This window comes from Nipponia nippon, unplaced genomic scaffold (genome assembly GCF_047370975.1).
Source record: "Nipponia nippon isolate SJK-2023a ecotype South Korea unplaced genomic scaffold, ASM4737097v1 scaffold_2, whole genome shotgun sequence".
In the NCBI taxonomy this organism is placed as follows: domain Eukaryota; kingdom Metazoa; phylum Chordata; class Aves; order Pelecaniformes; family Threskiornithidae; genus Nipponia; species Nipponia nippon.
The window spans coordinates 38,804,637-38,816,283 of record NW_028262336.1 but is presented as its reverse complement, the minus strand read 5'-3'; the positions used below and the strand labels follow the sequence as shown (position 1 = coordinate 38,816,283).

The 11,647-nt window shown below is 35.5% G+C and overlaps 1 protein-coding gene across 1 annotated transcript in view; it reads right to left on the bottom strand.

The window, feature by feature from the left end:
- Nucleotides 1–386: 386 nt before the first annotated feature.
- Nucleotides 387–11,647, bottom strand: part of RPGR (retinitis pigmentosa GTPase regulator) — a 41,850-nt gene continuing 30,589 nt past the window's right edge. Inside the window, exons 8-14 of the mRNA XM_087758940.1 lie at nt 10,219–10,374; nt 9,553–9,677; nt 8,241–8,423; nt 7,168–7,333; nt 5,707–5,813; nt 3,828–3,893; nt 387–2,795 (exon numbers count right to left, since the gene is read on the bottom strand). Of these exons, the coding sequence (XP_087615066.1) occupies nt 387–2,795; nt 3,828–3,893; nt 5,707–5,813; nt 7,168–7,333; nt 8,241–8,423; nt 9,553–9,677; nt 10,219–10,374 (3,212 nt within the window). The remainder of the gene's footprint in view (nt 2,796–3,827; nt 3,894–5,706; nt 5,814–7,167; nt 7,334–8,240; nt 8,424–9,552; nt 9,678–10,218; nt 10,375–11,647) is intronic.

Genomic DNA, 11,647 nt, shown 5'->3' with positions numbered 1-11,647 from the left:
AAGGCACATTAACAAGTAAGCTATCCTGCAACTAAAACAGATGCATTACCTTAAGAAATCTGATTCAAAGGCAAAGAAGATAACACTGTTACAATGTATAATTCATGTTGTCAGCATGACATTATAATTTAATTGAGGCAAACACATTTTGCCTCCTCAGCAATTATTTTTTTAAATCTGTGTCATACCTGAGAAAAGTGATTGTGCAAATGACTGTATCAACAATTTACATTATTTCTCTCATAAAAGCTTCCCAAATTGGCACTTAAAGTATATGTATAATAATATAATTTGACTACATTAGATTTTTTTAAGTAATAAAAATCAATCTGCCATAGTTCCAAAGTTTCCTGAATAGGCTTAAAATGCATCTCCAGTAATCTATGCTACTTTAGTGTTAAATAATGAGGTAGCACATTGTTCCAAAACTGTTCTGAATTATGTAAACCATTTACTACATGCTGTTTGGACTTCATTTTCTGTTTAGAGCTGTTTGGTAAAGCAGCACTTTCTGTCTTCCCTGCCTTTGTGGTTTTGCTTTTCTTTTGTGGAAGCTTATTACTATCATTTTTTCTTTTACATTTTGCTTTTTTCTCTTCCTCTCCTTCTTCCTCCTCTCCCTCATCCTCTTCTTCCTCCTCTCCCTCATCCTCTTCTTCCTCCTCTCCCTCATCCTCTTCTTCCTCCTCTCCCACATCCCCTTCCTCCTCTTCGCCTTCTTCCCCCTCTCCCTCTTCCCCTTCTTGTTCCTCTTCTCCCTCTTCCTCTTTTTCTTCTTCTCCCTCTTCCCCTTCTTCTTCCTCCCCTCCCTCTTCCTCTTCTTCCTCCCCTCCCTCTTCCTCCTCTCCCTCTTCCTCCTCTCCCTCTTCTTTCTCCACTCCCTCTTCTCCTTCTTCCAGTCCCTCTTCTCCCTCTCCTTCTTCCATTCCCTCTTCTCCCTCTCCTTCTTCCATTCCCTCTTCTCCCTCTTCTCTTTCCTCCCTTTCTCCCTCATCTTCTTCCACCCCTTCTCCCTCTTCATCTTCTTCCTCTTCTTCATTTTCCCACTCCTCTTCCTCCTTGTTTTCATCTTCTTCCCCCTCCTCCCCTTTTGCTTCAGCCTCTGCTCGTTCCTCTTCCTCCTCCTCATCTTCTCTTTCCTCTTCCACTTCATCTTCCCCCTCTTCTCCTTCTTCTTCCACTCCATCCTCCCCCAACTCCTTAGTCCACCTATTTGCATCTTCCTCTTCCCATTCTTCTTCGGATACCTCTTCTTCTTCCCTCCTTGCCAATGATTCTTCTAACTCCTCTTCACCCTCCTTGTCTTTTTCATTCTCCCTTTCTTTGTTTTCTTCTTCATTTTCCTTTTCATCTTCTCCTTCCTCTTCTGCCTCTACCTCTTCTTCTTCCTCCCCGTCTCTATCTTCACCTCCTTCCTCACTCTCATCTCTTCCCTCACTTTTAACCTGTTCCTCCTTTTCTTTTTCAATGTCTTCCTCTTTTGCATACTCCTCCTCCTCCATATCCTTGTCTTCTCCCTCACTCTGCATTTCTTCCTCCATCAACCTGCCTTCCTCATCTCCTTGCTCTTTGCCATCTTCCTGATTAATCTCTTCTGCACCCTCGTTCTCACTGTCTCTTTCAGCCTGTGATTCCTCTCCTTCATTTTCTTCCTTATTATCTTTTTCCTCTTTGTCTTCATCTCTTTCTGCTGAAACTTCACCTCTATCTTTTTTAACCTCACTCTCTTCTTCTTCCTCCCCTAGTTCACCATCACCGTCAACTGTTTCATCTAGTTTTTCTTTTTCACTTTCACCCTCTTCACTGCCTTCACTCTCCTGCTCTTGATTAGATTTCTCCTCGTTCTTAATTTCTAACTGCTTGTCTTCATCAGATTTAGCTTCAGAGTTTGTTTCTTCCTCATTCAGACTTTTTATATCAGTCTCTTCTACATACTCTTTCTCGTTGTTTGTAGCTTGCATCTCCTCAATCTCACTGTCTTCTTTTTCTGTGTCCAAATCTCTCACATTTTCTCCTGTTTTCATTGCCTTCTGGATCTCTCTGTCTTCATAGTAGTCCTCTTCTTTTTCCCTACTCTTATGTACGTATTTTGCAAGATCATTACTACTTTCCTCAGATGAAGATGATGACATAGTTACAGCTAGTTGTTTTAAAAACTGATCCTTTTTTTTAAAACCCCTCTGCTCTTCACTACTTTCTTCTCCTCTGATGCATATTCTTTCACATTTATCAGATTTTTCAACAACATCCTTTATTTTGTTTTGACTTTCTAGTGCTTCTTGACTTCCTTGCTTTTTAACAGGATTGTATTTTTGTACAATTAATGAATCAGTCTGGGGCAGATCCCTGGCTGCAGAAGGAAGTACATCTATTTTAAGGGATTGCTTAGACTTAACAGCTTTTGATTTTTTATTGGAAGAATTTGTTTTTTCAGTCAGAATTTGTTTTTCAGTGGGAAGATTATAAGTTACTTCCTCTCTGACAAATTCAGGATTTTCCACATATTCTTTTTCCCTTTTCGCTAATTTGTCCCTAGTAATTTGTTGAACACCCCTTTTCAAAGTACTAACACTTCTTGCATGCTCAGATTTACCTTTCATTGTATTTTTTTTGGCCACAGACTTCCCTACAAAGGCACTACTTTTTTCTAAATCTTGTCCTGGTGATTCTGAAAGTGGAGACTGCTTTTGTAAAGAGCCAGAATCTAATTTTGCACCCATCTTCATGAAACCAGAATCCTTGTTTTTCAGCCCACCCTTACCATCTCTTTTCAGTTTCACATTTTTATTGTTCTTCTATTCCACATGAGAAGCAGAAAATTAAAAAGAAAGAAGGAAAGCATTAAGGACAAATGACAGCAAAAGAAAAAAGGTTACAAAAACATCTGAACAAGAAAAGAAACAATTTGTATGAGGGGACTAAAAGCATAAAAGGTAGAGTCTTTCACATGAAATGAATTTACAAGTGCACATATTAGAAGAATGTAACATTCTGTTGATGATAGATGCACTACTCCTTTTTCACTATCCAAGCACACAAAGTGAATGCAGGAAGAACTGTGCAGCCGGTATCATGTCCCATAAGCTAGAGCGCGTGCAATGTGTGAGCCTGTGTGAACGCAAGGAAAGAACTACGGTTGTCTTACACCTTCCTCCACCTTTCCCCTTGGGAAATCTTCTGATGCACTCACTGTTATGCTTTTTCTAATAAGTCTGAAAATCTGTTGTCTTTCTGCTTTAAATTTTACACTTATTAAACATATTCTGCAAAATAATTTTTAAAGTATAAAATAAAATTATAATGAAATATACCAAAATGTTGAAATGCTGGGATCACTTTAGGAGTGAAATAGAAAGATAATACAGAAGTATTTTAGTTTCATAATTAAAACCAGTATTATTGCTCCTTTAAATATACTCCATGGTGAATTTCTGTAAATAAAATCTTTACCTACATTGTGTCCCAAAAGTCAGTTAAAATATTTTAATATCAACAAACCAGTAGAAATGTATGTTATCAGCATAAGTTACAATGTGTGTATGACAGTCTTTTGTTCCTTAAACCCGTAAAGTATTACATACTCTCATCTCAAACTATGCTGGATATGAGGAGTTCTATGTGCATGCACAAATTCTCTCTGAGTTCTGTCAGCTTCTTAGAATTTTACCTCACGGATATTCAGAAAATTATCAAGAGGAGGCCTATAAAATTTGCCTAGCTTTTTTAAAACTCAAAGCAAAACAATAAGTACATGCATAATACAAAAATTACAGATCTTCTAAACATCAGCATACGTAAACGTGGATATATATAATTAGTTACAGTACCTTTTGCTTTTGGAGTGGTGATAATCTTAAGGACTGGTCACTGGGATTCAATTTCATTGCATGTGTCTGCAAAGAATAAGATCTCTATTAAAAAAATAAATATAACTAATAGGGAAAGCAACATCAGAGCCCAGTTCTACTAAACAGAGCTATTATATGAACATTTTAATACTATTGCACAGTCAGGTTGAGACAAACCTGTATGATCACTCAACTCACCTATTTCACTTCCACTCCCTCATTTATTCTTTATAAAGACAGAGAGTGGTAACCAGCTTAGATGTCAACATCTAAACTGTCTGTAGAGACTGAAAGCTACATGCCCCCTCTTACAGCTCACCAGAACATTTTAGATCCACCTTCCACTCACCGTGAAGTTGTGGCTACAAATATAACACCTTATTCCCTTATCATCACAACCTTCAACTTAACATCCAGTTTGACACCACAGCCTTGAAAGAACATGTTCAAAGGAACATTATACAGCAGAAATTTTCATTGAAATCTACTATCTTTATCTCTTCTATATAAAGCAAAAAAAAAAAATCAAAAGGCAAGACAATGTAGAAGGATACCACTAGGTGGGCAAATATAGTGAGATTTTGGTCATCCCTTCCCATATACTCCAAATGAGAAGATAATGTTTTCTGCTGCTGTTTATTAACTACTTATGGTTTAACCACCATATTCTTTTTCAACACAGTGAGCATGGACAGTTCTGGTTTCTGACTCTCAAGAATTTTTATTGTCAATATGATATTAAAGGTTTTTCCTCCTCTTGTCACACTGGTCAATAAGATGTATGTTGCCACAGTTCAGAAAAATTGAAACAACTATGCTGTAACAGATTATTTTCATTCAGATTCAAGAAGACCAAGTTTGCCTGACAGAATTTTTCAAATTTACTGTTTCATTCTGATAAATGTTTTAAAATTGATTCACAATGGGTACAAAAACAAAAAGGAGAAGGAAGTCTAGCACAAAAAGTGTGCAATATGTTATAAATAATGAAGGCCATGTTATGCATCATATCGGAAAACATTTTTTTTCTTGTAAATGAATATAAAGTTTTATAACTGTTAAATAAATGGTATGCACAGATTGTTAAATTACTAAGTACTGTTAAGTACAAACAAGTAATAATTCCTGTAAAATGTGCAATCTCTCCAGCATAACTGACAACATATCCTGAGCTGAGTCCACAGTGAATTGCTCATTTTTTTTCCATTCCATTGAAGTTAAAAAAAAAAAGAGAAAAACTAACACTCTTTCCAGTGCACTGCATTAAGGCCAGGACATGCCCTATCTGCCAAGAGAACAAAATGTTTTGAAAAGGTGTAGAAGTGATAAGGTGAACATATTTTTTAAATAAGGGAAATATGCAGGAACATGCTTGGAGATCACCAAATAATCAAAATGTCTGCATTTTGGTCTTCCCTTTAATATGATCCACCTGTACTAAAAAAGCTCTTCTTGGAACAGGAAAAGACAGCTCTCTGCTTCATTTCCTGCAGTCCTCTCTCTTGGAAATCATCAAGATGAGGAAGGTCAGAGATAGAGATCACCATGTGGTATCCAGCATCCTTCTCCTTTTCTTTCTGATATCCAGAGCTAAAGTGTGGGGAGGGGCTGCACTACTTGGACTGCTTCAATCTCATATTACAACATTACTTGGAAAATGAAAACAAATTTTAGCATTGGATAATGATGATGTGAAATGCATGCTCATTTAACAGTATGTCAGTACTTCCTGATGCCACATATGACGTTCTGGGCTAGCCAGGAGTTCTGTACTAGATCTTGAAACATGATTTAGCTGCTTTGTTCTTCCCCTGCATAAAAACGATTGAATCACAGATTCATTAGTGGAATATATTACCATATTTAGGATGTCAGTTGTATCTCCAAGGTTTCTGTCATTATTTTCATTATCTGAATCTTCTTCTCCAGAGCCTTCACCAGGTTTATCTTTTTGATGATTCTTTTCTTTAAGGTAAAATAGGGGGAAGTAAGCAAATACCATAGGAACAAGCAATATATAGCAAACAGAACACCCCACTCTTGTAAAACAGAGATTATATCTATTTTACTGACATAGGACTGAAGTCCTGAGATTCTTCATTCCCCCAGCCTAAGACACAGCAGAAACACTTCCACCTCCTTTTCATCAGTATTAACATTAGCTCAGCAATCTGGCCTCAGTGCACTGTAGATCTCCGACCATTTTTGCAGGCTTTCAAAGCATAAATATTACATGGGACAAAGCTTCTTTTGGATAATCTCTTTAATAATAGTGTACCAATTAGACTAAATGAGCTGCAGTCATATTATCTACATTGCACATTATCTGTGTAATGGATGGAGAGGCAGTGAGTTTAACTCCAATGCAGCATCATAAAAATGTACCTACATCATTTTCAGGTGCACCTCAACTTCATCAGATATATGACCAGTTTCATATGGCACAAAACCTGAGGTTTTAGGCCTCAGAAGACTCTAAAGGGAATTCAAATTTCACTGCATTGCTTTCCTGGAACCAGAAATGCTAATAGACATGCTGGCAGCTTTACAAATAATCATCTTAATTTTAACTGAATTAATTACTTTCATATTGAATTTGACTGTCCAATAAATCTGAGCTAACTTTTGCACAGAAGCACTGCATTCTGCACTCTTCAGCACTGCTCTTCCCAGGAAATCACACATGCCCAGGAACCCAGATGAAGTCCAGAACTGCTCTAGAGAATCTGTGCAAAAGTCCAGCACTGTATCAGTATCATTGTTATCCAGGCTTTTGCAGTAGCTAGAATATTGCAAATCCTTATTATCTTAGATAAGAGAGAGTGAAGAGTACTTTCGCATTTCCAAGTGAAGAAGAAAGCTCCTATAACAATTAGTAGACCTCTTTTCTTATCCAAAGTCTCTTTTAGGCCTTCCTGTGTCTTTACTACTGTTCCTAATAAATTTTTTCTGTAATTCTTTTTTTTTTTTTTTTTTTTTGTGAAAATGGAGAAAGTGGTAAGTGGTTACTAATCTTACAGCATTTTGGTGAAGTCATATTTCTACAGGTTTGAGGAACCTCAGGTACAATTCAGAAGTTGTTTTTCTTTCACTCAACCCTCCTCTAATTCTTTAAGCACATTTTCCAAACGTGAACTAAGTGTGAGGCAACTTCTTGTATGCTTTTCTCAACTTTCATGTCTGTATTCTGCCAGACCCTCTTGAGGTAAGACTGAACTTAAATCTTCTTTCATGTTCAAATGGAGCATTTGTTTATGAATGATGAGAGCCAAACTACATAATTCTTAGAAAACGGCAACAAAATGTGGGGACACTTCACCTTTGTCATGGTCTCTATCCTTCACAGGTTCAGCTTTAGGAAGACTTGTTGCAGAAAATAAGAGTGGGCTAGTGTTACTAGTCACAGGCAATGAAGATTTCAAGAAGCTTTCTCCCAGTGGAGGCAGAGTTTGTGCCATTCGAATAAACTGCTCTGGTGACTTTTCCTTTAGAAGATCAAAAAAAAATTTTTGAGAATAAGAGTAGAAGAATAAAATGTAAGCAACCTCTCATACTTAACAGTGGTATTTTCCTTTAGTTGACAATCGAGTGTTGTAACTTTGTATGCAAAGCATAAATAAAATTTCTTGAATATTTTAATTATTTATAAAAGGTGGAGAGATATAGTGGGATATTTTAAGTCATTTCTACACAATAATCTCAAGCAGTCTTAAAATACAGACAAAGGATAAAAAGAATTTTGATTTTTATTTAAAATGAAAATGCTAGTTTCTCAAATAACACTGAGTTACTTAATCCACAGCATCAATATATTTTTACAAAATAAATGTGGTTTTGTGGTAGAGTTAGTTTTCAGATAGGTAAGTGAAATGATCCAACTCATTGTGCTGCTAAAGAAATCACATGGAATGTTTAGTGGAGATAAAGGAGAAGAAACTACTATTTTAAGTAGCTACAGGATCTTAGGATCATTTTAAGCTGATTGTGAAACTTTCCCCTTTGATATTTTATAAACTATGAACTTGTTTAATCTATTCAAGGACTCAGAGGTAACACCAAAAAGAGTCAAGTTCTTGTTCTTTTTTTAAATATTCCTAAGATATTTTTAAAAATGCAAAGGAACAGGCTCTACATTTTAGAATAAAAAAACATACAAAACAAACTTGAGTCTTTTTCATAGAAATAAACAAGTAAAATCTGACCAATATCTGTCTTTCACCTGTATCAATTTTGGGACCAGTGTAGATATTAATTCTTCTTTTTATACATTAAAATTAAAAATGTATTTTAAGGAGATATATTTATCTGCTGGGTATATGCTGAGATTTTAGTTTAAAAAGTTATTTTGCTCCCTAAAACAAGTATGGCAGCTCTAAACAGCTCTGAATTTACCCTCTCTCGACGTCGCATTCGTGCTGATGTCAGTTGTAAGGTGTTTGTTAGTAGTGAGTCTCCACTCATTTTAGAGATAGTAGCAGTCAAACGGCTCTCATATAAATCATCTAAGAGTATTTCTTCAGATCCTTTAGGTCTTGGAGCCGCAAAAACTAGCATGTGACAACCACCACAAGCAACCTACAGCACCAAAAAAGTCTGCTTATTTCATTTGCAAGTATCAATACAAGGATCTAATTTTCCTACAATCATCTCTAAGGACTTAGATTATAAGAAAAACATAACAGAAGTAAGAGATGTTAAATTGCTTCAAATTTAGCTCCTAATGATGTTAGCAAGATAAAAGTACATAATTACAATTATTAATGACTAGTGATCTATATTCATTTCTTCTTACTTAAATACAACATATTTGTATTTAACAGAACAAAAGATAGGTCTATCAAATTATTGATACAGAAGAAAGCAAAGATTTTGAAGGGGTTTGAGCTAATTATTTTGATGCAAGTCAAATGTGGGCAATACTGATAATTTCAGTGATACAAACCTATATATTTTATCACAAAATCCACAAAATGTAATGCAAAGTCCTACACCTTCCAATAGACAAAGTAAAATTACATAAAGATCACAGGTTTCACTTTCTAAAAAGTTTAAATCCCTTACCACTTCTCATAAAACTTCCTTAAACTCTAAGTCCAGTAAACAAACAGAAGTGAGCCACAGACTTTTGTCCCAAATTTTGCTCAATCCTAAGTCATGTTTGCATTTTTGATACTGGCAATTCTGTGATATTTATTTCTTAAACACCTCAGGAAATAGATTAAAACAATGCCCTTAAAAGAAAATAGTATTTCTCCTTTCTCTTCCCATTTGGATTCAAAAAAGCAACTCCTCAAATTTTCTTAAGATTTAATAAATATCCCATTGTACACATAATCGTTAAAATTAAAAAGATGTTTTCAGAACAGATATTAGTTTCCCCCCCCTACTGCCAACAATTTAAGAGCAACAAATATTTAATTTTATAGGCTACCACCAGCTCTACAGATCAAAACACTATAGCACAACACAACTGAATAAAACGCTAAAAAGCAGTCTATATGTGTAGTCCAAGCCAAGTACATTCTAAACTAAATGAACAGTGTGATAAGTAAATAGAATTTCCTTTTTCTTTCAATTCATGTTGTCTACTAATTAAATGTTGTAGAAAAAATAATTCTATAATGACACTTCAACTCTCATTAATAACGTGTTGCATAAAAATATAAACGTTTTGATGTCTGAGAAGCACGAACAAAAGTTTTACCAAAAGGACTGTGAACCTCAAGAAATTGTAACACAGAGTGGGATCAAACTGATTTGTAAAATTCTCTTCTCCAAGTCCTAACTTGCCGTGTCGCCCATCTCCAAAAGTAAACATGAGGCCATTCTCTGTATATAGAAAAAAAAGAGGATGTTAATAACAAAGATTCAGTACAAAACCAGGACAAAACCATTACAAACAAAGTAACAGGCCATGCAAGTAAAGAATATTTCTCTTCCAAAAGCAAAACCTGAAAATTTTTTTTCAGATTTTCAACAGATGAATATGATCCAAAAATATATATATTTTCAGACAAAGTACTGTCGGAGATTAGAGTTAGTCTAGACAATTTTGGAAAAAAGAAACCAACAACAAAGCACTAAGATTGAAATTGTATAGCAAAACCAAGGCTTCTAAATAAGAATCCTTGTTCACAAGGCATGATTATGAGGTTACAATTCCCCAGGAGATACCATGTACAGAACTATGCATGGCATGGCTGCGAATCAGAAATTCCTACTATCAAATCTAGCTTTCTCACTAGCTCACTTAACCTTTAGAACTAGTGAGTCTGCATATGTTGTCTTCTACTGCTCATTTTATAAAGAAAGCTTTTACAGTATAATAGAAAGCCACTGGAGTGCATCTCAGAATTTTTCACTTACATACCTGCAATTACAGCAGTATGATTTTCCCCACATGTAATGTTACATATTTTATGCCTCCTCAAGTGTTTCACAGACTTTGGTACTGAAGTTTCAAAAATAAAAGTACCATGTCCCAGCTGCCCATATTGTCCAAGTCCAAAAGTATATACATCTGTCTCTGAAAATGTACAGACAAAGTTAACAACAAATATGCTGATATATACATTATAACCTGCTTTCTATTAGCCAAGTGAAAGTCAAATGATGTCAGTATCAAAAAGCAATGTTTTATCAACCAAAAAATGTACCAACTAATCAATTAAATTTATCAATTGAGAACAAAATAAAACAAAATAAAAAACAGGCAATGAAGCACTAAAATATATACATAAACTAACTTTGAATGGTTCGATATGCAATATATTTTCTAACATAACTGCAAAATAATCCACTGATCACATGTACACAAAATATCAGCTAACAAAAAATTTATGGGAATTTACATACTGCAATGAATTCAAGGCCACAATGTCTCCATATATGTGCATTTTCAAGTACAATAGTCTCATCTTAATTTCTGGTTACCAGAATGTACACTGTATGACCCTAAATTTAATAGACTAGACCTCTTTAAACCAATACTAATTTGTGTGTAAGAAGAGACTGGAACAATAACAGAATAGGTTTCAGTACTCTGTTCGGCACCAAATCAGCCCTGCATTAAATACAGAGAACACTATAATTGTGTTATCTTGTGACAGAATAATCCTCTTTCTACATTTATATTTTGCCGGTTTAATGGATTGTCTGTGCCAGGAAAAAGAATGAGAGTTTCTCCAAAGCAATAAAGATTCTTGGTGTGTCCATCCCTGGCACTCCATCACAACAGGGGAAGACCGTGAAGCTTGGAAATCTCGATGAGGTCATGCTTGAAAAGGGAAATTCAAAGCCTAAGGTTTTTTTGGGAAAAGGAGAGGTTTTCCTGGAATTTTATTCCTTGCCCCTTTTTCTTCTGCATGTAGGCAACAAAGGAAAAGCTAGAGAAGTACTAACTAAAACTTGAAAAAATGTTATGAAAAACTGTGCAAGATTGAGAAGGACAAAAAAATATTCTATGTCAAGCAAAAAGAACTGAGACTTGGGAGCAATATATCGTTACATCATTGTCATGAACACACTGCAGAGCATGCCTGCTCCTGCTGCACAGATGCCATCAAGTCAAAAATCTCACCACCTTCAAAAGCAAGAGAGGAATGGGTATCGACAGCTGAAGGTGTGGAATTCAACAGAGAATCTTTGCTTTCTGAGCACTTCTTTGTGTTAAGGAAACAAGGTCACTGGAATAGCAAAGTAAGTTTCAGTGCCACAAAAGTAGTTTATACTGTATGAGCAAATTCTCAGGGCAGCCACAAACTGGAGAAATATTAAAAACAAAATATGTTACCATTCCC